We start from the raw sequence: 26,726 nt of genomic DNA on the forward strand, positions 1-26,726 counted from the left end.
TGCAGTAGTTATCTACTCAGAAACCTACACCGCCTTCAGAAAGAATTCATAACCCTAGACTTATTCTACATTTTTCTGTTACAGCCTGAATTCAAAATGGAATAAACTGATTCTCTTACTCACCGATCTAAACACAATACCTCATAATGACAAAGTGAAAACGTGTATAAATATTTTTTTAAGTATTCACAACCCTGCGTCAATGTGTTAGAATCACCTTTGGCAGCGACTACAGCTGTGAGTCTTTCTGGGTAAGTCTCTAAGAGCTTTGTACACCTGAATTGTACAATATTTGTACATTATTCTTTAAGCTCTGTTAATCTGGTTGTTGATCATTGCTAGACAGCCATTTTCAAGTCTTGCCAAAGATTTAAGCCAAAACTAACTCGGTCACTCAGGAACATTCACTGTCTTCTTGGTAAGCAACTCCAGTGTATATTTGGCTTTGTGTTTTTGGTTACCGTCCTACTGAAATGTTAATTTGTCCCCCAATGTCTGTTGGAAAGCAGACAAAGAGGTTTTCCTCTAGGATTTGTGCTTAGCTCCATTAAATTTTTTCATTAAAAATACTCCCTAGTCCATGCCAATGATAAGCATACCTATAACATGATGCAGCCACCACCATGTTTGACAATATGAAGAGTGGTACTCAGTGTTGTGTTTGCCCCAAACCCAACGCTTCGTATTCAGGACAAAAAGATACTTGCTTTGCCACATTTTTAGCAGTTTTACTTTAGTTCCCTCTTCCAAACAGGGATGCATGTTTTGGAATATTTGGATTCTGTACAGGCGTCCTTCACACCCTGTTATTTAGGTTAGTGTAGTGGAGTAACTACAATGTTGTTGATCCATCCTCAGTTTTCTCCAATCACAGCCTGGGGTGGCAGGTAGCCTAGTGGTTAGAGTGTTGGACTAGTAACCGAAAGGTTGCAAGATCAAATCTCCGAGCTGACAAGGTAAAAATCTGTTGTTCTGCCCCTGAAAAGGGCAGTTAACCCACTGTTCCTAGGCTGTCATTGAAAATAAGAATTTGTTCTTAACTGACTTGCCTAGTTAACTAAAAAGGTTAAAAAAATTTTTTATTAACCATTGGCCTCATTGGTGAAATCCCTCAGCGGTTTCCTTTCTCTCTGGCAACGAAATTAGAAAGGACGCCTGTATCTTTGTAGTGACTGTCTGTATTGATACACCATCCAAAGTTTAATTAATAACTTCACCATTCTCAAAAGGGATATTCAATGTCTGCTTTGTTTAATTTTTTACCCATCTACCAAAAAGTGCCCATCTTTGCGAGGTGTCGGAAAACCTCCCTGGTCTTTGTGGTTGAGTCTGTGCTTGAAATTCACTGCTCAACTGAGGGACCTTACAGATAATTGTTTGTGTGAGGTACAGAGATGAGGTAGTCAATCAAAAATCATGAGTGAATCCATGCAACTTCTTACGTGACTTGTTAAGCTACTTTTACTGCTGAACATATTTAGGCTTGCCATAACAAAGGGGTTGAATAGTTATCAACTAACAGACTTTGATCTGAAGCCATTCTTGTGATTATTGTGATTTTGCCATTGTAATTGTTTGTTAGATACATTTTAGACTACAAATGCTATGATCGTATGCTATCCATTTGTTTGTCTTTTTGTATGCCATTTTTTTTTTAAATATCTGAGTTAACCAATGATATTAGGCCACACTTGGCCATGATTACAAACACCTGCGTGTCTCGACACTATATAAATGACTCATCTCGCAGTGTTTGTGATGATACCCTGATGAAGACAGCTTTGCTGTCGAAACGTTGGTTATTACATTTTTGCATCCGAGGTCTTAGAGTGTGCGGCTTTCCTTTATTTTCTACTTATCAACTCATGACATTTCAGCTTTTCATTAATTTGTAAAAATTTCTAAAAACATAATTCCACTTTGACATTATGGGGTATTGTATGTAGACCAGTGACAAAATCTCAATTTAATCCATTTTAAATTCAGGCTGTAACAAAATGTGGAAAAAGTCAAGGGGTGTGTATACTTTTTGAAGGCACTGTAACGGTCATTTAAATCAGTCTAAACAAATCTGACCTTTAAGCTGACAGGAATGCCTCCTTTTACCTCTAGATCAGTGGTTCTTAACCTGGGTTCGATCGAACCCCAGGGGTTCGGTGAGTCAGTCTCAGGGGTTCGGCGGAGGTCAAGACACACACCCGACTCATATGATTCGTGATGACACGCCCCGCTTGGCCAACATTGGCTGCAGGTGATCACGCAACATTGCTTGGCCTATCTGTGCTGCAGGGAATTTGGCGCGCTCAGTAGTCGAATTGTGACTGTCGTGATGGTACGTCGTGTGATTTCTTTCTTAATATTTTAATCCCTTCATACTAACTATGTCGAGCAAAAAAAGAAAGTGGTCGGACGAATATGTACAATATGGATTCACATGTATAACGGAACGTGATGAGAGTCAGCGTCCTAACTGCATGATTTGCAATGCCAAGTTGAGCAATTCTAGTCTAGCACCGGCAAAACTAAGAGAACACTTCCTTAAGCTGCATGGAGATGGACAATACAAGAACACAACGCTCGCTGAATTCAAGGTGAAGAGAGCCATTTTTCCAATTAAGAAGGGTTCGGTGAATGCACATATGAAACTGGTGGGGGTCAGTACCTCCAACAAGGTTAAGAACCACTGCTCTAGATACAGTCTACATTGTGCCACTAGAGATTCTGGTTCGAGTCCAGGCTCTGTCGCAGGCAGCCGCGACCGGGAGACACATGGGGCGGCGCACAATTGGCCCAGCGTCGTCCGGGTTAGGGGAGGGTTTGGCCGGCAGGGATGTCCTTGTCCCATCGCGCACTAAAAACAAATCCATGGCGGGCCGGGCGCAGTGCACGCTGACACGGTCGCCAGGTGCACGGTGTTTCCTCCAACACATTGGTGTGGCTGGCTTTCGGGTTAAGTGGGCATTGTGTCAAGAAGCAGTGCAGCTTGGTTGGGTTGTGTTTCGGAGGACGGAGGACCTTCGCCTCTCCCGACTCCATACGACTCCGTACCAACTGAATACCACGAAATTGGGGCAAAAAAATACAAATACAGCCTACAGTTCCCTATTGAATATTATATGTAGTATTAGGAGTATGTTTACGCTACTACTGCTTTGGAGGAGTTTACTATGCACAGCCAATGCAAAACAAGCTAGATGCAGCCTTCTAAATGAATCCAAGTGCAGTCTGGCAACTTCTGCCTGCGTGTCAATCTCCCTCCCTTCCTCCTCTCTCGGTCTCGCTCTCTCGTTGACAAGGAACAAAGTGCAAACACACACTTGCCATCGGTGCCGTGCGTTTTCCCTTCACCGCATTGGCTGGGAGGAGCGTAGAGCGGAGTGTGGAGACACTTATCAGTGCTGAGGGGGACTGTCTGGGTTAGAGAGGGAAAGCAGTCGGTGCCATAGAATTAGATTGAGTAGATTAAAAGCAAATGTTCTGTGGTAGGGTGGACCGGCTGTGTCCATGTTTTAACGTTTGTTTATCAACACCTATAAGAATTCTGTGCCGAGTCTCAGTTTTTGACATGTGGAGCAATGCTTTTCTATTGCGTGGACAGTGACATCTCCTGAAGATTTTAGAGCCATGTCCATTCTGCTCATTCTATGCTGGGCACAGTGTATGTGAAGGGACTGGGACCAGGTGTCCCACCATGTCTGCACTAGCTAGAGCATCCAAGTCATCTGCAGACTGCATGTAGGACTGGGACTTCAGAGGATAGGGTTGTCTTCACTTCAAACGGGGGGGAGAAGAAAGGAGGAGAGGGAGTGGGTGCACGACTGAATGCTGCTTTGAAGATAACAGCATATTACTTCTGACGTTCTGTGGTAAACAATCGCTTCTGAAAGATAACTATGATCTCGGTTGTCAATTAATATTACCGTTCTGCAATGGCCGACAAATTAGCATGGAAGAGAAAGCATGAATGTTTGACTGACTTATAGTCAGGGCACACGGAAAGTGAAAGTCACCTGAGCTAATCATTTGTGGCTCAAGGGTGAACACTGACTGACTCCGGGTGTTGATGACATGGTGAGATTGAGACATGCTGGGCCATGCCAATAGACATGGTGGTCTAACGATCAGGGTTGACAAAGGATGAAAAGGAGACGAGGAGAGAGAGTAAAGCTAGGCACACCCGATGAGGAACTGCACTTGTCACTGAGAAAATCCACTCAACACTGCGGCATGCAACATCACAGGTTCTTTAGACACTCATTCTGTGACCTGTATCGATCGGTCCCCACACTGAGGGGACGAGGAGGAATAGAACTGGCAAAGCGGCCATTTTGTAAAGTTGAGAGGTCACCAGCACTGGGCATAGGGTTCAGATGAAATAGACAGGATGACAGGGCCTGGTGAAGCAGTCAGTCAGTCAGTCAGCAGTCACAGGCCACTGACTGTGTGGAAAGAGGGGAGCCCTCTGGACGAGCCTCCAGGAGGGAGGGGGGCCGGGACTGGAACTGACGCCTACTTAACAACTGAGTGTTAAAAGTCTTAAATAGCGCCCTGCTCCCCCGTCCTCATCCCTGCCATTTCACACCACGATGCTGCACAGGGTTGCAGCAGCGTCATTCACACATGACAGCTGATGCTGGTCACAGGGGGAGAGGAACGCATGAGCCATGCCAGAGAACAGCCTATGCTACAGGTCAGAGCCATACTGACATTGCCCTGGATGGATGCCTGCTAGGTAGGACTGTCCACGACAAAATAAAATCTTGGTCGACCTAGTCGTCTGTTCTTTCAACCATTTTTCCCCCCTATATAGACACACCCTGTGTTTTGTAATAAAATCAACTATATGTAGGCTACTGAGCTTGTTTGATGCTTTAAGCACACGGTGATTAATGAATGAAGACAGATGATTCAAGAGAGAGCCAGAGATCAATAAAAATAAAAAAATGTTCATGACCCTCTGCTGCTGCTGGCCTTCGCAGATTCTGCCGTTAAGCTCCTGAAGTCTGAAATGTAAAAATATATCCACACAGCAAAGGAAGATAACAAAAAGGCCACACGCAACGTTTGTGCTGCTATTATTTCCTGAGGGGAGAATGTGAAATCTTTCAATACCACAAACCTAACTACTCATTTGAAAGTGCATCACCCCCAGATGTTGAGCGACTGCTTAGAACAAAAGCGGAACTAAGCGCACACTTCCAACAACTAAACAAGTTCAAGTCGAGCAGTCATTTGAAAGAGTAAGAACATTTCAGCGAGACAACTCAAAGGTGAAATCCATTAAAGCCAAGATAATGGAATTTGTTGCCCTTGACAATCAACCGTTCTCTGTCGTGGATTATGTTGGCTTTCGCCGACTGGTCGAGCACCTCGAGCCCCGATACACACTTCCAAGTAGGTGCCATTTTTCAGATGTTGCCCTACCGGAGTTACACAGTATTGTTGAAACGCACATCTATGGGCTACTTGCTATGGGCGTCACTGCAATTAGCTTCACAACTGACATTTGTACCAGCGATGTCAGCCCCATGAGCATGCTGACTCTGACAGCACAGTGGGTCGACGAGGATTTCCTACTGAGGAAAGCCGTATTGCAAGCTCAAGAATGTTCCTGGTTCTCATACCGCTGCTGCCATTTCAATGGCCTTTGAGAACGTGAACACACTCCTTGCTCCATTCGAACAACTGACTGGAGAAATAAGCTCATCAACGGTGTCTGCAGCAGACGTGACACCCTCTGCCATGGCATTGAAACGCCTGCCAACAAAACTGCCAACACAGACCGTGAGGTTAAAACTGGCAAAAGTATTCTACTAGAGGCTGTGAACAAATGATTCGGGGGCATTCTCTCTGAGCCTCTTTACTGTGTCGCCACCATGCTCGATGCTAGGTACAAGAACAGCTACTTCAATGCAGACAAGAAACAGGGTTTACGTGAAATGTTACAGACACAGCTGGACAAGATGGAAACGGACACAGTGACAGTGTGCACCGAGGAAGAGGACCCACAACAGAAGAGGCCACTGACAGAGCTGAAACTTCACTGTTTGACATGTATGATGAAATCCTGGCTGAGAATGAAACGAACAAATGAACAATGAAACAGCTCAGTAAGAAAGTGAAAGAAATAGGTTTTGATTATGTTTTACTGGTAATGGGGGCGTACAGAAATGCTAACAAAATTACTTTTTGGTCAGTGTGTGTGTTTCAACTATTTAACTGTACTAGAATGCTTAAAAGGCTGCTCAAATTTTAAATATTGGTTATCGTTATCGGGTTTGTTGGCAAGGAAAATATTGGATATCGGCCAAAAATGAAATATCGGTGCATCCCTAGAAATTACAATTAAAATTCTCTGGCAACAGCTCTGGTGGACATTCTTGAAGTCAGCATGCAAATTGCATACTACCTAAAAACTTCAGACATCTGTGGCATTGTGTTGTGACAAAATTGCACAATTTAGAGTGGCTGTTTATTGTCCCCAGAACAAGGTGCACCTGTGTAATGATCATGCTGTTTAATCAGCTTCTGGAAATGCCTGTCAAGTGGATTAATTATCTCGACAAAGAAGAAATGCTCACTAACAGGGATAAACAAATTTGTGAGAAATAAAGGTTTTGTGCACATGCAACATTTCTGGGATCTTTTATTTTAGCTCATGAAACCAACACTTCATATGTTACGTTTATATATTTGGTCAGTGCAGTTGGCTACATTCTTCCTATGATAAACATTAGAAATATGATGGCCATGCATCGTTTTTGCAAAAAATACCTTGCTTTCCGATTGTATGCTCATTTACTCATTGCACTTCTGTTCACATTCTGCCGAATGTGTTGCAAAAAAAACTATAGTTGCACGTCCTTGATCACTTGATTGAAGCAAAAAATAAATAATTGTCTTTCAATATAAAAACGCCACCCGTCAATAAACAGCTGGACTCACATGCTCCCGCTTTCTCCCGTTGCGCTATTTACAAACAATAGCGTGACTGGGCTCAACTGTTCTGGAGAACTACGGTAAGCTTCATAATGTAAAAATGTCCAGGCCAGGCTATCTAGAAGAAACCAACACATCCACAATGGCACCTCAGTCCCCTCTCCAACTTTCTCCCTCCTGAAAAGTCAACATGTCTGGATTTGGTAACAATGTCGATCCAGCAACAGCAGGGAATCAAGTGCTCCAGAACCACATGGAACGTGATTATGAAACAATGCTAATTTAGAGCTAGCCTGCTTGTCAATAATTAACAGAGGGCACGTAGCGGAGAGGCTAACACAGGGGAAATGGACACATTTCTGTTTCTCTCACTGCCCAAGTGGAGTGATTTCACCTTTAGATGCAGGCACGGTTGCATTTTACACCAATTTCATTTGTTAACATCTGTTATAAGTGAATTAACGTGTCATCATAACAGGTCATAAGAGCCATCTACTCCTGAGGGAGCAAGATAAATATTTTCTTCCATCTTAGTGACGTGTTAATCTGTAATTGTGGCGGCAGGTAGTAACTGCAAGGTTGCTAGATCGAATCCCCGAGCTGACAAGGTAAAAATCTGTCGTTCCGCCCCTGAATGCAGTTCACCTACTGCCATCATTGTAAATAAGAATATGTTCTTATCTGCCTTGCCTAATTAAATAAAAGGTTCAATTTAAAAAAAAACATTTCAATTTCAAGACAGCTTCACTGTAACTGTGATGCCACTGAACAGCAAGACAGTAGCTGAGGCTTTGTCAGGCAATGAAGGATTGTAATATCATGGGCTAAAAACAGTATGACTGAACTGGCTCTCCACAGGGCCCTGTCTATTTATAAGTGAGCAGGCATTTTGTGATGAGCGTCGGCCAGCCCTGTTTAAAACAGATAAGAGGGGTGATAGGTGTTTCATGTGGGAAGCTAGCCATCCCTCAGGCAAAAATTGTGCTTCAATTTGTGCTACAGTTTCCAAAAGAGAAAAATAATGAAGGACGGGGGTGGCTGAAGAACAGTTTTTAGTACAAAAACAAGGTTGTCATCCTAAACACCGCAACCTCCTAGAGGTATGTTGTTTTCATAAGTGGAGCAGAGCAGCTTCCCCCCCCTGTAAACACGCTGGTCAAAATGGTGGCCTCTGACTGCATTGGCTGCAGTCCCAAGGTCCATGACTGAAGTTCAGACAGACACACAGTTAAAGGGAAGGGTTCATGTCATGACCCCAAACTACAGGGGCAGAGCAGGACAGACACAGCACAAACAGTACACAAACGCACTACAAACTGCAGCCAAGAAAAAGTGTTAGATTGGCTAAACAACCAAGAGTTAAGCCTCTAAGGTCCAACTTTGGTCCAAAGGTGCATCATTACTGGTGCCAATTTCCAAGTGGGCCTTTGTGTTGACATGAGATCACATGTAGGCTACGCAGGTTTCTACATATTATTTTATTAATGGAAAAATGCTTTCACTTAAATTCATAACAAAATGCAGTGTAGCTTAGATTAGAAATTCACCAAAAAAAATTGGGGAGATTTAGCTTACTTGTTTACAAAAGCCAAATATTTACAATTGTCAACTAATCTAATTTGTATATGTCAATAGAAGAACCAAAAGCAGCCCACATGCTTCTTGCATAATGTAAGGCAGTGGTTCCCAACCAGGGTTACTAGGACCCCTGGGGGTACTTGGCCTATCCACAGAGGATAGTTGAGAAGACTAATGAGACTGTAGGCTTACTGGTAAAATGCACATGAGGGGGTACATCTGGGGTACTCTGGGCAGAGCAAAATTCAGTTGATGGTACAGTAACCGAAAAAAGGTTGGGAACCGCTGATGTTAAGGAGTCAGCACATGATTTTCCCATGAATGCCCGAGAGAAGGAGAAAGGATGGATGAGAGAGGGAACGGGGAAGAATGAAAGAGGGAAGGAGAGGGAAAGGGAGGGGCGAATAAGGAGGGAGAAGAGGAAGCAAAGCCGCTAAGAGTCATGCTGGGAAGTTCAGGAATCTGAGGAAATGATGCAACATGTGCCCAGCCAGGACTGAAGGGAAGGGACAAGTGCAACAAAACAAAGAGGCTAGGACTCCTTGTACAATCTCACTGCAGGGTGACAAACACCATGTCGGGAGTAGTGTCATCTATCAATTTGTTCAGGCTAAAATTCACCTTTAACGTTATCAAGGCTCTACAATACTGAGTGGATCTGTACAGTGGCAAACTGCATAGTGATCTATCCACATCTTCAATGCTTTGAACTAGCGAAGCACCGCAGAAACTAAACAGACACAATCGTGAGACTGTTATCCTAGTGGCCACGTAAACTGTGACCATTCTGAACATGTCAGCATGTAAGACAACAAGGACAGGCTATATAATTGCATGACTTGTAGCTAAGATTACAACTAGGCCTAAACCATTATGGAAATAACAGCCTACAGTTTAGTCTAACACTGAGCAGCATCCCATCGCTGGGTCTGGTGGAGAGAGCAGCACCAAGCACCCGTTTGAGGCCAATTTTGTTCCTCTTGATGGCTAAGATGAGGTTTGGGCTGTGAAGAGCTGATCCTAGACCAGCGAGTCAAGGAAGTATCCAGGCCAGATCCATTGTGGCAATGAGTTCAAGTGAACCATGAAGAGGCTTGGGGGCGGGGATGGAGATACATTTCATTTCCTGGGCCTCAGTTCAGTCACTGCCCATCACACCCGCTTAGACACACTTCTCCATGAGTGAACATCACCCTGAGAAAGACTGCTGAATCAGGACACAGAGAAAGAGATCTGGGCTAGGCCTACTCCTTCATGCAATAGCAGTGAAGAGGATGGTTAAGACGAAGACAGACAAGGATACTGGATGGGGATTGAGCACAATGCAGGCTTGTTATGAATATTAGGCCTATGCCTCAAACTTCCTGAGATGTCTAGATCTGGATGTTTCAGATGGTGAAAATTGAAATAATGAACGTGTTGAGGGAGTAAAACATCAGTACACAACATCACTCAATCTTCTGCAGAACCCTTCAACAGCATGACTGATTCACTTACAATAGATGGGTTACCATCATGATTAAAGCCATTTAACATTGGCCTGAGTTTTATCTACCATTTAGGGCTGGGCAGTATACCATATTTGACTATATACTGGTATTGATGCACGAACTGGTTTGAGATTTTACTTTACCTATAACTGCATTTCAAAGTTTGGTTTGTTAAATGTGATATGAAACTCCAGTGTATATAATGTCAGTTTTTATAGTTTACTCTCTCTTCCTTTCCTGAATGCTGCTAACCACACCAAGCCCTGCCCCGTCACTCAAGGAGAGAGAGGTTGCTCGACCACGGAGTCACGAGCACGTTCTTGTCGTTCACTCAGCATGGTCAGATGGATGCAGCAATGTTGGTGACATGCTGCTTTCCACAAGCATTCTATACACTTTTAGTTTGTGTATCTTACTCTCGGTAAACTATCTGCTAGTTTGTCTTTTCTTAGCAAGGTGTTGCTAAAATAATTTGTGTTGGCCGCTAATGCTAATCACTAGTTAGTTGGCTAGCTAGCTTGCTAAAGGTACCAAGGGTCAGAGCAAACACAGCTAACTAATGCTGCCTGGTGCCGGTGTCGGCCTAGATAAGCGTGTTTGTGCAATGCTATCTTATCTTAGAGAGTAATAGGCGAAACGTTAATATGTTGGCTAGCTAGCTACATGAAGAAAGAAAACATGTAATGTAACATCTAACTAGGGTCACCTGGAAACACTGACCAACACTTTGGTTCCTGTCAATAATTCCTCCCTGGTTTATTAATTCGTTGTCATGTCAAACAATGTGTTCAAGGTGCTGACCACTCTATTCCAACTATAGAATTAAAATAATCATTATATTTCCATGATTCCAACAGTTCACCAATTATCTGGGCCTATATTTCATGCTGTGTGGCAGTGTGGAAATGATAATAAAACTGCAGGAAACACAGAAATTGATGAAAATGCTGACAATGATTTTTGTTTTGAGTTGGATTGAACAGTATAAAAATAGAGAAAGCCCCATTGAAATCACTCAGAATTTATGTGCTGCCACCCTAGAGTCATGAACTACTCAAAGCATATTTAGAACTTCTATTATAAAAAAAAACATCAAATACAATCATAAATGACAACGATATTGTGATATGATCTTTTGTCCTTATCCCCCAGCCCTACTACCATTTAGTCCTTTTTCAGTTGGCAGTGTAACTGACATGACTGATAGTATTGTATTGGTAGAAATATAGGAATGCACTCACTGATCAAGATAACAGTCATATCGCTACCCAAGATGGCAGAACGTTATCTTGAATCATGTGATATCCCTGGCACCCTCCCTCTCCAGCCACTGGACCTTTGAAACTTAAATAAAACTGATAACTTCTTGTCGACCATGGCTGTAACCTCAGGAACCCCATGATGTAACGGGGAGAGACGTCGCCTGCGGCCTGATTAAGTTTAATTTTGCCCATTTGGATGTTTGTATTTACCGTGAATATTAGCCATGAATGAACTCATCGAAAGAATTCCTGTTTAGACGTGAAATCAACATTTCTAGTCATGTTCTCCTATCTAGGAACTAACGTAAAACAAATTGAACTGTGTTGAGTTAGTGACATGGTAAATGTCATTCACTTGACACTCATTGGACATGACTGTCTGAGTAGGTTTGTTTTGGTGTTAAAGTACTATGACTTTATCCATATCATTTCAATTCAATTGAACATGCATGTCAACCATGCTGCTTTTTTGCAATACCTGAAATCTCCCCACCCGACCCTCCTACGTTAAATAAACCTAGTCTGCAAGTGCTTGGGGTGCCTACAGGGAATGTTCAATAAAGAGAAACTGCAGAATCCTTCAAAGAATAAACCCACAGGCATTCAAATACTTGTGACTGGGAGTCCTACATGATTTGTTCTGTATGCAAAAGGGAAACGAAACTGAAAAACAAATTGCCCATTCAGAATTAGTACACCTCTACCCCCATAGCAGACCTAAGGAATATCACTATAAGCCAGCCACATACAACAACATAGGATAATACGGAGTTGTTTTCACTAAATAAAACACTGCCCACTACTAAAACGGCATACCTTTAAGGAGTGCCTGGTCTGGCTGATGACTAAGACACACAGAGACGTCTAAGGGAACTTACTTAATTTTGAGCTGGTGGAGAAACTCATGTGGAACCATTATCAAATGTATAAGAAAGAAAACAGGGATGACGCCAACTAGTGGGCTTTTTAGTCCCCAAGACATCAGTGACAAAAAAGAAATGACCTGGGTGTTGAACTAGCTTTGGTCCTCACCTTGTATTCTGATGTGTCAAGACATTTGTGTAAGATGATTCAATTCTTCATTTTTACAAGGGGGTCTGACAAATGTTTATAGGCCCTAGGTATTGCCTGGGGATGGAATCGATATGAAATGTATAATGGTGTGATCGCATGTTGGGGTCCAATGGTCGCCATGGAAGGCAGAGAAGTAAGACCGAATGAAACAATCCAATAGGATTCACTATTACTATAGCGATACAACGATACCAGATATTTCATGGCAAAAAAGATTAGACTAAACTCTATGGCTCTATAAAAACCTACTTTGTCAAATTGTGGGTGCTATAGCTTGCAAAATAAACAAGCGTGACTCTAGGTGACAACATAATGCTGTTTCTAACATTACGAGTGTTTTCATCAAGAAATTTAATTCACGACAACCCAACACTAAAAGCGCAAAGTCTGGTGAGTGCAAAAACCCTCTATTAGGGCAGGGACAACAGAAAGGTACTCCGTGACAGTGTCCCTCTGCCAGTCAAGGAGTTCAAGAGCGCCAGTCTACACTGTGTGGCATCCCCAGCTTGAGGTCTCAGCAAGGCTAAGGACACCATATAAACAAGGCCTAACAATATATGAAACGGTCACATCAGCAGATATTGCTTAGAACATTTAGTGAGAAATTACCATGTCTCCAAGGGTCCTTGGGCTCCACTGCTCCAGAGACAATATCCTCATCTGAAGGAAAAGTTACCCTCTTGCCATTTTTGTGTTTATCATCCCCCTCATCCTGGGCTGGAGAGAGGGCCTCTCCTGTGGCAATGACAGGTGGCGAGTCCTCCTGTTCCGAGGGTTTATCAGGTTCCTTGTCCGTGACAACATCTGGGGTAGATGAATCTGAATTGGTACCACTTGAGAATGTTTCCTCTGCTAGGGATGGTCCCTGGTCCGTAGGTTCTGACTCCAACATGCCACTTTCATCCAGGCTCAAATCCACACTAATGTCCATATCCCCACCATCATCCCCTTCCTCAATAGCAAACATGAGGGCCGATGGTGTTGTATCCTTGAAACTCTCCTCTTGGTCTTGGTCGTCATTAGAAACGGCAAAGTCAGAACTGACTATTGCAGGGGTATCTGGGACGCTGTTGTTCTTATTCCCGTTCACTTCGTCGATTTCTAGTGTCTCTTTTGACCGGTGGTTGTCCTCCCCCCGCGGGTTGTCTGTGAGCCTGGCTAGAGAGGACATGTCGGCGACCTGGGTGCCAATGTCTTGTTTGCACAAGTCTCCATCCATCAGTTCCGAAATCCGGGGTATGATCTCTTCCGAGTTATTGGTAGTATTGTCATCGACATTACTCTTCATTTTGACATTGCACAAATCTAGAGCTTGCTCCTCGATATTCATATTTTCATTTCCAGGAAGAGAGTGTTGGCAATTGATCTAGCAATTAGACGGGATTCGAGAACTCTAAACTTGACACAAGGTTGATTTCAGTCTAGCTTTTGAATGCTGGTCTTTGATCCTAAAATAGCTAACAATTTGTAAAATAAGTACTTTCATCAAGAATGTTTACAACTTTGTTTTGACATGTCAACAACGACAATATAAAGTGCATTCTGAGTGTTAAAAGTAATTGATTGACAAAACAGCTATTTGTGCTCACATGCACAACTATTTCAAGATATAATTTCTTGACTGGTGACTGGTTTGATACGTGATGCGTTCCTGCAGTTCAGAATATTTATAGCCTGAAATTGTAATTCAGAAAACCTTTGATAAATTCACCATATCACATGTCCAGCAACTGTAAATAGTTGTCAAATTATCAAGACCTAAAGGCAACACACCTCGTGTCAAACGACTGTGACAAATCCTAACCGAGAAATAACGTATTCTCCTGCGACAGTAGCTAGTCTCAATCTAGTTTATACTTATTTAGCTAGCTAATTTAATGCTAGGTAACCACGATAGATATCAATGAAGTGCATAGATAGACGTTTTTAGTTACAGTATTCTGTATTTTGTTCGTCAGCACACTTTAAAAGTGGATGTGGAAGCTAGCTAACGTTATAACTATATTTTGGCTGACCAGCTAACGTTACCTGGCTAACTAGCTACAACTGTACAATTCGCTCACGGTGCCTCCATTACGTTAGCAAAATACTATGTATTGTGCATTAAGCAAACTAGCTACCTAGCTAAAGTAGTTACCCAACAATGACATCTAGACCAGTTTAGTTTGATGCACCTTTCGGTAAACCCAAATGCTTTGTTTTCGAGTTTATCATTATATATTTTTTTTAACGATTTCCTAATGTCGCTCGCGGTCTCACCCGAGCACCTCGCATCACAATCCCCGAATAGGCAAGGAAAAAACAAGCGTCATAGTCCGGAGCATGTTTCGTTCGTGCCCAAAATGATTTAACCGTAGAGCAGTAATCTCCTTTTTGATTGGTACTGTAAAACGAAGACGTGCCGCTTATTGACGTTCCCAGAGAAGCGCTTGAATGTAAATATGCTGTTTTATCTCCTCGTCCTTGTGCTAGCTAACGTTAGCTTACTCAAGTCCAACAACTGTTTGTTGTCTCTACGTCATCACAAATCCATGGGCATGGGGGGTTCACTAGTTACCACAGCCACAAAGTCAAAATTGGTCTTAATTTAATATGTCTAGGTATAAAGCATGCAATCAGATTTGAAGGAGAAAATTGTAGAAATGGGCGTGGTTTATTACTTTGTGGCTGTGGTAACTAGTGACGCCCAGGGGCATGTTCAGTAGACGCAACGTAGCAGAACGCTGCAAAAAGAACGGTCGTAGGTATGCTAATATGTTTGACATGGAACACTTCTAATCCATATCTTCTATTTCTATTTGCAGCGTTTTAAAATGTTGCTGAGAATGATTACGATGCTCCGTGATCATTTGGTGTAAGTACTCTCGCCTAAAACATACAGTCAGTTGAAACATAGATAATTACTGTCGCAATAGATGTTACAAATACGTGTGTGCTGACGCTATGTCTGACAAGAAAATGTGATGCACGTTCGCAAATCATCGCCCCTTGGCGCTTGTAATTAACCATGTGAAATTGTGACATGTGGACACAACTGGGTTTCCACTAGATAACACAGCCACAAAGTAAAAATTGTCTATATCGTAGAAATAGGCAGGCTTTATGACTGTGGCAATAGTGACCACCACACAACTGTACAGAATGATGACGACAATACTGTAATTACGATAACTAACTTTGAAAATATCCTAATCTTTGCATCATGTACCACCAAGGGTGGTGATACTTGAACACAGTGAACACATTGATATTTGAACTGATTTGATTTGAGATAGCAAACATTTTTGTTTACAGTTCCATCGCCTCCAAATCCCAATTCATGCATACAAATGCATACAAATCCCAATTCATGCATACAGACTCAGATGGCAGTGTTAATGAACTCTGAATAGACCTACCAGTAATTGAATCAATAGAACACTGGAATGGACAGAACAATGGGTCAATTGTTTATCTCCCTCCAAGGAGGGACAGCCCATAGATATCCTATTAAATTACTAGTCTAATTCCTAATTCTCTGGGACAATAATTCATTGATTAGATTGTTGGGTCACACTTACAGTGTCCTTATGACAGTGTTATGTGAACAGAATGAAATGACAGACTTGGAAAAAAAATTACAACTAATGTCAAACCGCCTTCCAGGTGTTCTTTGTGTGAAGAGTTCTTTATGCACTTAATCAGAATACTGAATCAAACATTATTTTTCATGTCTGTAGTGTTTTCTAAAAATATACACTGAGTATACAAAACATTAAGGACACCTGCAAGGGAAGGGGAGGAGATGGGTTAAAGAAGGATTTTAAGCCTTGAGACAATTGAGACATGGATTGTGTATGTGTGCCACTCAGACGGTGAATGGGCAAGACAAAACATGTAAGTGCATTTGAAGGGGGTATGGTAGTAGGTGCCAGGCACACCGGTTTGTCTCAAGAACTGCAACACTGCTGGGTTTTTCACGCTCAACAGTTTCCCTTGTGTATAGAGAATGGTCCACCACCCCCAAAGGACATACAGTCAACTTGACACAACCGTGGGAAGCATTGGGCCAGCATCCTGCGCAACACTTTTGACACCTTGTAGGTGTTCCTCATGTTTGTTATTCTCAATTTATATAATGGTGAGACAAACATGTTTCCTCCTACTGGAACTGAATAGTTTGTGGCATCTAAATTAATTATTTTCATGAAAATGATATCATATGACCAGTAGAGCTGAATAATACATTATCAATAAGTTGTTCATGGATATTCATTAGCATTTTATTCCCGATTCCAACACATCTTAAGTGGAGGCAAAAAATAAGTAGCCTAAATATCTGCATGTTGATATATGTAGCCACTGTAAACCCAGCTAACAATTCTATGGAGAGAGAATGTTTTTGTTATGTGACCTGTAATGTTTGAGTGTCCAGTTTTCTGTTAGTTATAGGAACATTCTATGTATGTTAGCAAAAACCTCATGAGAACCTATTAAGCATGTTTTGGCATTAGTGTTAGGAGGACATTCCCTAAATGTCAAACTGAATTTACCCAGAACGTGGTTATCATGTTCTCAGAATAGCCAATATTAATGTTCTAGGCACGTTTCATTGGAAAGTTGCAAGAACATTCCTGTGTCCAGTTTTCTGAGGGTCCAGACAATATTCTATGAACTTCCCACCAAACATATACAGAACATGGATGCCATGTTCTTAGAATATAAGATATTAATGTTCTATACATTTTTCTAAAGGTTAGGAGAATATTCCATCAACGTCCCACCAAACACACACAAAACATGGTTGCCATGTTCTCAGAACACGTCACCTGATGGTCCCAAAGAAACATTCTGCCCCCCCAAAAATGTTTTCATTACACATCACACCTTGTTACTGTTGCAGAGCCCATCAATGCCCTGATTAGTGAACCACTGATCCATTCACATCGCTTAGTCTGTTGGCAAGGTTAGGGACACAGACAATGCTTTTAACATAGTGTTTTCAATGTATTTATGTGACTTACATTGTGGGTGGCAGGTAGCCCAGTGCTTAAGTGTTGGGCAGTGACCGAAAGGTTGTTGGTTCAAATCCCCAAGTTGACTAGGTGAAAAATCTGTCAACGTGGCCTTGAGCAAGGCCTTTAACCTTAGTTGCTCTTGATAAGAGTGTCTGCTGAAAATGTTAATTTATACAGTAATTATTATTCAGTATGTCGTCACCTGGCATTTGAACTCACAACCTCGTAGGTTCCAGACATTCCAATCTTTCTGCTACGCCACCATGTCTGTGTCAGTTAGCAGTTAATCTGACAATTTTCTCATCATTGATTTGATTGACTTATTTCAGCAATTTTAGAGCTTTCTGTATAGTGGTCTAATGTTGGTGGGGCATTTTACCCTGTATTAATGTTACTCCTGAGTACTTGAGTACTTTTAACAGAGCTGAAATTTACTTGAAAGTGCATTCATCCTATTGCTTACACCTATCCAGTTGTTTCAAATCGACACAAGTGTCTAAAGAGAAGGGGTTAGGGTTTGCTTCTGGACAGGCCCTTACTATATTGGCCTGATAAGCAAATGCCCAAGGGATATACCTTATTTTGACAAATGGTTGGGGCATTCATCATCGGTGCTGGTGGCCTGGGTTTGAGACCCGTTAGGGGTCTCACATTCTTAGCAATATATGTTAATGTCATTAATGTCACCCCTAATTGATCAAATTCAAATCAGTTTGTCATTGAAAGATGGGAATCTGTAGGATTACTCCATGATCATGAATTATGACCACATTTCCACTACCACTCATAAATTATCAGTAATTATGAATTATATAAAGCGTCTTTACACTGTCTTCCTGAAATACACACCACATATACCATGTAGAACAAACATGTCTGCGTTTACAAAGGCAGCCCAAGTCTGATTTTGTTTTTACAAAAGTATGTGGACAGCCCTTCAAATTAGTGGATTCTGCTATTTCAGCCACACCCGTTGCTGACAGGTGTCTAAAATCGAGCACACAACCATGCAATCCATAGACGATCATTGGCAGTAGATAGGCCTTGCTGAAGACCTCAGTGACTTTCAACTTGGCATCGTCAAAGGATGCCACCTTTCCAACATGTCAGTTTGTAAAATGTCTGCAATGCTAGAGCTGCCCCGGTCAACTATAAGTGCTGTTATTGTGAAGTGGAAACATCTAGGAGCAACAATGGCTCAGCCGCAAAGTGGTATGCCACACAAGCTCACAGAACAGAACAGCAGAGTGCTGAAGCAGGTAGCACGTAAAAATCAGCTGTCAGTTGCAACACTCACTACCGAGTTCCAAACTGCCTCTGGAAGCAACGTCAGCACAATACCTGTTTTCTTAGGAGCTTCATGAAATAGGTTTCCATGGCCGAGCAGCCGCACACAAGCCTAAGATCATCATGCACAATTCCAAGCATTGGCTGGAGTGGTGTAAAGCTTGCCGCCATTGAACTCTGGAGCAGTAGAAACACGTTCTCTGGAGTGATGAATCACGCTTCACCATCTGTCAGTGTGATGGACAAGTCTTGGTTTGGCGGATGCTAGGAGAACGCTACCTGCCCCCAATGCATAGTGCCAACTGTAAAGTTTGGTGGAAGAGGAATAATGGTCTGGGCTGTTTTTCATGGTTTCGGGCTAGGCCCCTTAATTCCAGTGAAGGGAAATCTTAACGCTACAGCGTACAATTACATTCTAGACGATTCTGTGCTTCCAACTTTGTGGCAACAGTTTGGGGAAGGCCCTTTCCTTTTTCAGCACGACAATGCCGCCGTGCACAAAGCGAGGTCCATGCAGAAATGGTTTGTCAAGATCGGTGTGGAAGAACTTGACTGGCATGCACAGAGCCCTGGCCTCAACCCCATCAAACACCTTTGGGATGAATTGGAACGCCGACTGCGAGCCAGGCCTAATTGCCGAACAGTGTCCAACCTCACTAATGCTTTTGTGGCTGAATGGAAGCAAGTTCCTGCAGCAATGTTCCAACATCTATTGGAAGGCCTTCACAGAAGAGTGTAGGCTGTTATTACAGCAAAGGGGATACAAACTCCATAGTGATGCCCATGATTTTGTAATGAGATATTCGACGAGCAGGTGTCCACATACTTTTGGTCACAAGGTGTCACAATGCTTATGTTTCTAGCTCCAACAGTGCAGTAATAGCTCCAACAGTGCAGTAATACATAATAATACAAAACAATACACACATCCCAAAAGCAAAAATTAAGAAATATCAGAACGAGCAATGTCAGAGTCCGGGAATATAAATATACACTGAACAAAAATATAAACACAACTTGTAAAGTGTTGATCCCATATTTCATGAGCTGAAATAAAATATCCCAGAAATGTTTAATATGCACAAAAAGCTTATTTCTCTCAAATTCTGTGCACAAATTTGATTACATCGCTGTTAGTGAGCATTTCTCATTTGATAAAATAATCCATCCACCTGACAGGTGTGGCATATCAAGAAGTTGATTAAACAGCATGATCATTACACAGGTGCACCTTGTGCTGCGGACAATACAAGGCCACTCTAAAATGTTCAGTTTTGTCACACAACACAATGCCACAGATGTCTCAAGTTTTGAGGGAATGTGCAATTAGCATGCTGACTGCAGGATTGTCCACCAGAGCTGTTGCCAGATAATGTAATGTTAATTTCTCTCCCATAAGCCACCTACAATATCGTTTTAGAGAATTTGCCAATACGTCTAACTGGCCTCACAACCGCAGACAACGTGTATGGTGCCGTGTTGGCAAGCGGTTTGCTAATGCCAGCGTTGTGAACAGAGTGCCCCATGGTGGCAGTGGGGGTTATGGTATGGGCAGGCATAAGCTACGGACAATGAACACAATTGCATTTTATTGATGGCAATTTGAATGCACAGAGATATCGTGATGAGATCCTGAGGCCCAATTCTGTGCCATTCATCCAATGCCATCAGCTCATGTTTCAACATGATAATATCGCAAGGATCTGTACACAATTCCTGGAAGCGGAAAATGTCCCAGTTCTTCCATGGGCTGCATACTCACCAGACTGGTCACCTATTGTGCATGTTTGGGATGTTCTGGATCGATGTGTATGACAGCGTGTTTCAGTTTCCACCAATATCCAGCAACTTCGCACAGCCATTGAAAAGGAGTGGGACAATATTCCACAGGCCACAATCAACGGCCTGATCAACTCTTTGCGAAGGAAATGTGTTGGTATGCATGAGGCAAATGGTGGTCACACCAGAAACTGATTGGTTTTCTGATCCACGAAATTAAAGATTTCTGCGATCAACATATCTGTATTCCCAGTCGTGAAATCCATAGATTAGGGCCTAATGAATTTATTTCAATTGATTGACTTCATTATATCAGCTGTAACTCAGTAACTTTGAAATTGTTGCATGTTGCATTTATATATTTTTTCAGTATATACTGTATTGCCTTCAGAAAGTTTTCTTACCCCTTGACTTATTTCACATTTTGTTGTGTTACAGCCTGAATTTCTTACCCATCAACAAACAATACCCCATAATGACTAAGTGAAAACATGTTTGTAGAAATTGTTGCTAATTTATTGGAAATGAAATACAGAAATATCTAATTTACCTAAGTTTTCACATCCCTTTGCTATGACACTCCAAACAGAGCTCAGGTGCATCCAATTTATTTTGATCATCCTAAGATGTCGCTACAACTTGACTGGAGTCCACCTGTGGCCAATTCAATTGTTTGTTTATGATTTAGAAAGAAATACACCTGTCTATATAAGGTCCCACAGTTGACAGTGCATGTTAGAGCAGAAGGAACTGTATGTAGAGACAAGGAACTGCCTGTAGAGCTCTGAGATAGAATTGTGATGAGCCATATATCTGGGGAAGGTTACAAAACAATTTCGAGAGAGTTGAAAGTTTCCAAGAGCACAATGGTCTCCATTGTTGGGAAATGGACAAAATATGGAACTACCCAGACTCTGCCTAGAGCTGGCCATCTGACCAAATGGAACAACCAGGCAAGAAGGGCATTGGTCAGGGAGGTGACCAACAACCCAATGACCACTCTGACAGAAATACAGAGTTCCTTGCCTGAGATTGGAGAACAGTCTGTACAGCACTTCACCAATCTGGGCTTTATGGGAGAGTGGCCAGACAGAAGTCACTCCTGAGAAAAAGGCACATGATGGCACGCCTGAAGTTTGTAAAAAGGCACTTAAAAGACTCTGAGGGCATAAGGCAAAATAGTCTGTGTTATGAGAAAACAATTTAAGTCTTAGGGCTTTGCATTCAGTCCAATGTCAGGAGAAAACCAGGCGCAACCTATCACTGTCTTATACCATTCCCACTGGGAAGCATGATGGTGGCAGCATCATGGCTAACCGGAATACTTTTCAGCGGCAGGTACTGGGAGACTGGTGAATATTGAGGGAACAATGAATGGAGACAAATACAGGCAAATAATTGAAAATCTGCTTCAGAGTGAAAACAACCTTAGACTGGGGCAAAGATTTACTTTTCGACAGGACAATGACCCCGAGCATACAGCCAAAGCAATGCTGGAATGGCTTCAGAACAAAAATGTGAAAGCCATTGAGTGGCCCAGCCTCGAATCCCATTGAGAAAATCCCCAAATCCAGATGTGCAAAACTGATACAGACATACCCAAGACAACTCAAAGCTGTAATCACCGCCAAAGGTGCTTTTACAAGGTATTGACTCAGGGGTGCGTATACTTATCTAAGTGAGATTTCATTTTCAATAAATTTGCTAACATTTCTTAAACCATGTTTTGTCTAGATGGGTAGGAAAAAAAATACAAATGAATACATTTTGAATTCAGGCTGTAATACAACAACATGTGGAATAAGTCGAGGGGTAAGAATACTCTGAAGACAATGTATATGATGCTGTGTATGGACAGTAGTTATATAGGATACAGTACCTCAAAAGTTTAGACACCTACTCATTCAAGGTTTAAAAAAAAAATTGTATTACTTTCTACTTTTAAATTTTTTAATTTTTTTTATTACTTTCTACATTGTAGAATAATAGTGAAGACATCAAAACTATGAAGCAACACATATGGAATCATGTAGTAACCAAAAAAAGTGTTAAACAAATCCAAATATATTTGAGTTTCTTCAAAGTAGGCTCCCTTTGCCTTGATGACAGCTTTGCACACTCTTGGTATTCTCTCAACCAGCTTTACCTGGAATGCTTTTCCAACAGTCTTGAAAGAGTTCCCACATATGCTGGGCACTTGTTGCCTGCTTTTCCTTGACTCTGCGGTCCAACTCATCCCAAACCATCTCAATTGGGTTGAGGTTGGGTGATTGTGGAGGCCAGGTCATCTGATGCAACACTCCATCACTCTCCTTGGTCAAATAGCCCTTACACAGCCTGGAGGTGTGTTTGGGTCATTGTCTTGTTGGAAAACAAATTATAGTTCCACTAAGCGCAAACCAGATGGGATGGCGTATCGCTGCAGAATGCTATGGTAGCCATGCTGGTTAAGTGTGCCTTGAATTCTAAATAAATCACTGACAGTGTCACCAGCAAAGCACCCCCACTCCATCACACCTCTTCCATGCTTCACGGTGGGAACCACACATGAGATCATCCGTTCACCTACTTTTCCTCTCACAAAAAGGAACCAGAAATCTCACATTTGGACTCATCAGACCTAAGGACAGATTTACACCAGTCTAATGTCCATTGCTCGTGTTTCTGATTCACACAGTCTCCTCTGAACAGTTGATGTTGAGATTGTTACTTGAATTCTGTGATGCATTTATTTGGGCTGCAATTTGAGGTGCAGGTAACTCTAATGAACTTATCCTCTGTGGCAGAGGTAACTCACAGGTCTTCCTTTCCTGTGACGGTCCTCATGTCAGTCAGTTTCATCATGGCGCTTGATGGTTTTTGCGATTGCACTTGAAGAAACTTTCAAAATTCTTAATGTTCCGGATTGACTGACCTTTGTGTCTTAAAGTAATGATGGACTGTCAATTGTCTTTGCTTATTTGAGCTGTTCTTGCCATAATATGTAATTGGTCTTTTACCAAATAGGGCTATCTTCTGTATACCACCCTACCTTGTCAAAACACAACTGATTGGCTCAAATGTATTAAGAAGGAATGAAATTCCACAAATTAACTTTTAAGAAGGCACACCTGTTAATAGAAATGCATTCCAGGTGACTACCTCATGAAGCTGGTTGAGAGAATGCCAAGAGTGTGTAAAGCTGTCATCATGGCAAAGGGTGGCTACTTTGAAGAATCTCAAATATAAATATATTTTGATTTGTTTAACACTTTTTTGGTTACAACACGATTCCATATGTGTTATTTTATAGTTTTGATGTCTTCACTATTATTCTACAATGTAGAAAATAGTACAAATAAAGAAAAATCCTCACAAGAGGCTGAATGTATCTCACCGGAGAAAGCATCTGAGTGAGTGAAACAGTGCCCCTCTGTATGTGTAGGCCATATGACTATGACATTTTTGCCGCCTGTAGCATTTAATGCAAGATAAGTCAGCATATGACCTCCCTTGATAAAATAATGGCCAATTTGGCATTGAGCTAAACTGAGTGAGCTCAACTGTGAATGGTCCTGGCGCACAAAAAAGTGTCAAGGGAAACCAGTTTGGATTTGCATTCACTCCAATCACATCGAGAGCATACGTCATTGACAGAAACAATCTGAATTGGTGCATCTTGTTGTTGTCCTCCGTTGGCTAGCTAGCTACAATTGTCACTTTCCTAAATTAGCCATTTATAGGGATTTGGACTTGTGGTTTTACTTATTTCTCTGTACTGGCCAATGATTATAACGGCAATTCTGATCCAACCATAAATTCATACATTGTGCTCCTGGCCTGAGAGGATGGAAGTTCAATACGTAGAAGGCTAATGTTAACTAGTTAACATTGTTCATGAAAGGAAGATGGGCTAGCGTAACCTAGGGCATCAAAAAATAGAAGCGTGTACTGTATGAGAGTCATAGACCGTTTCGTCAACATGAAAGAGGATAGCTTTCTCGTTTCTCTGTAAGTAGGGTGAGTCAACATGTTGTTTCTACATGCATAAACGGACGCACACACACACACACACCAACACACAAAATCAGAACCATGGACAGCCATATCATATTTGGCTTACGTTGATTGGACTAAATTGTTTTTGGCATCTTTTACTTGTCACTGTATTTATTAGACTAAGCAGAGGTGATTTGATGATGAAATGGTGCTGGAATAGTGGAGGCAGCTCCTGTTTTCTTTGCAACTTGCGCTAACTCTCTGTGGTTCTAAATCAATAGTTATTTAGTAGTCCGAAAATGTCAAATATTAACTTGCTTGACCATGCCGTAGGTCATGTAACTGTTTGTTACATGCCATATGCTTTGTGGACTTAACAGATGACAGAGGTTGCTCTCAGGTTTTGTGATGAAATAAAAGTGTGTTTGAATTTATTCTGCCACTGTCTTCTTATTGTCTCGGCCTTAGGCCTATTTAGCATGGTGTCAAGGTACAGTATGTGAACTAACAGGTTATGGAGCAAACTCAATTATCAAAACACAGGTTGTAATATGGCTTTTTTTCTGGCTTCCCCAGTGATTTTACCCACGCGCCACTACTACGGGTCAGGTCTCAGGTATTCGGGTTCAGGTGGACCCGTGAAGACCTTTAAACCCACTGGGCACAAACTGTTTGAATCAATGTTGTTTTAATGTAATTTGTCAATGTATTGTGAATGTGGAGTCTACGTGGAAAATACATTGGATTTCAAACATGGCAACCAAATTTCACCATAGACAAACCTTGTATAAAATATGTTGAATTTGTACCTTTTTTAAACAAATAATGTAACATTAAACCTTAAAATGAGTAACACATCCATGCCACATTTTGAGGTTACTGTAACTAAAAATGTTTTCTTATGTAATCATATAAAGCGTGCAAGTTCAAGATAGCATGGCATGCATAGGTAGTTGCAGGTTTTTGGAGATCTTGACAATTGCTGTAATAATCTTCCCAACATCTCGAAAGGCGTTGATCACTTGCACCATGGCTTTTTAATGTAATATTTTTACTGCAATCCAGGTAATTTGGTTTTGCTAGCTGAAGCACACAGTGATAACACATTAATCTGTTGTATAAATGAAGAACATATCTGACATTTGTATTCCCATTTGAACGTTGTTGTGCTTTTAAATGGTTGAAAGCATAGTGATAACATTGGAAATTCAACTAACTTTTAGCAGTTTTTTTTGAGTGGGGTGAATATAGGTATAAATGTTATTGATCAACGTCTCAACCATATAGTACCCAGTTATGCACATTGAAATGACATGGTGTGCCCAGTGGGAAGTGTACTTCATAAAGCAGAAAAAGTAATTCATGACACCTTTCTGTTTTCTCAATGACATTCATTGAAAAAGAGACTCAAGTTTAAGTTTGTTGCACCTGAGCGAGTCTGACCCACAACCGCACTATGATGACACACCAAATGTGTTTGATGGATCCTTTTTGTCTTCTTCTAATGCCTCTTAAGGGAAAAGTAATTCAAAAGTAACTGAAAGTAATCAGATTATGTTACTGAGTTTGGGTAATCCTAAAGTTACTTTACTAATTATAATTTTGGAGAGGTAAATAGTAACTAATGGATTACATTTGTTGTAGAAAGTAGCTTACCCAACCCTGATTGGCAGGTGTGCATATTCTTCATCTTAAGATATTTACGCAGTATCAAGGTACACAAACAACTGTATGTGAAACATTTCCTGCATTTTGTGAGAACCTTTTCTCATTAATCCTGAAATACAATACGTTATACAAGTAGTGTGATTTCGACCAACCTGACAGCAGAATGATTGTCTGATAACCAACCATAACACTAGAGGGCAGTAAGTCCCAGGGTGGTTTTATATAAAGAAAAGAAAGAAACATTTATTGATGGTGAAAGTGGATTTATGTAGACCAATTCAATATGTTAGGACACTATAAACACATACTCCACTCATGGCTTTATTTACCCTTCTCATGTCGTGTGTAATCACAAATTAGATGCTGCTTTCTTTGTTTGATTAAAACCAGTTCAATGTAATTGAAAATGTAATCTATGTGATCCCCAAAAGTAATTATTTATCATGAGGCCCATAAACAATAACCACTAATGCTGAAGACTCATAAAGGTTCAAATCTCATCTTTCTGGTAAAAATATATATAAATGGCTGAGGTGTACTCACTTTTGAGGCTACAAGCACAAGTAAACAGTACAAATATATGAAATTGTATATTTCCTATTCAACAAAACTATTTGAATAATGTTTGAAATTACTTGTATGCTTTATAAATATAGTATAATAAAATTATAAAA

General features: G+C 41.3%; 1 protein-coding gene across 2 annotated transcripts in view; it reads right to left on the reverse strand.

Moving 5' to 3' along the window:
• The window catches only part of ppp1r37 (protein phosphatase 1, regulatory subunit 37), a 54,186-nt gene extending 39,272 nt beyond the window's left edge, over nt 1–14,914 (reverse strand). Inside the window, exon 1 of one of the 2 annotated variants that reach the window (XM_029772387.1) lies at nt 12,953–14,914. In XM_029772387.1, coding sequence (XP_029628247.1) covers nt 12,953–13,673 — 721 coding nt within the window. In that variant the 5' untranslated portion in view covers nt 13,674–14,914. The remainder of the gene's footprint in view (nt 1–12,952) is intronic. The other variant, XM_029772386.1, reaches the window with a different exon arrangement.
• Between the last annotated feature and the right edge of the window lie 11,812 nt (nt 14,915–26,726).

The sequence above is a fragment of the Salmo trutta genome, chromosome 13 (genome assembly GCF_901001165.1).
Source record: "Salmo trutta chromosome 13, fSalTru1.1, whole genome shotgun sequence".
Taxonomy (NCBI): Eukaryota; Metazoa; Chordata; class Actinopteri; order Salmoniformes; family Salmonidae; genus Salmo; species Salmo trutta.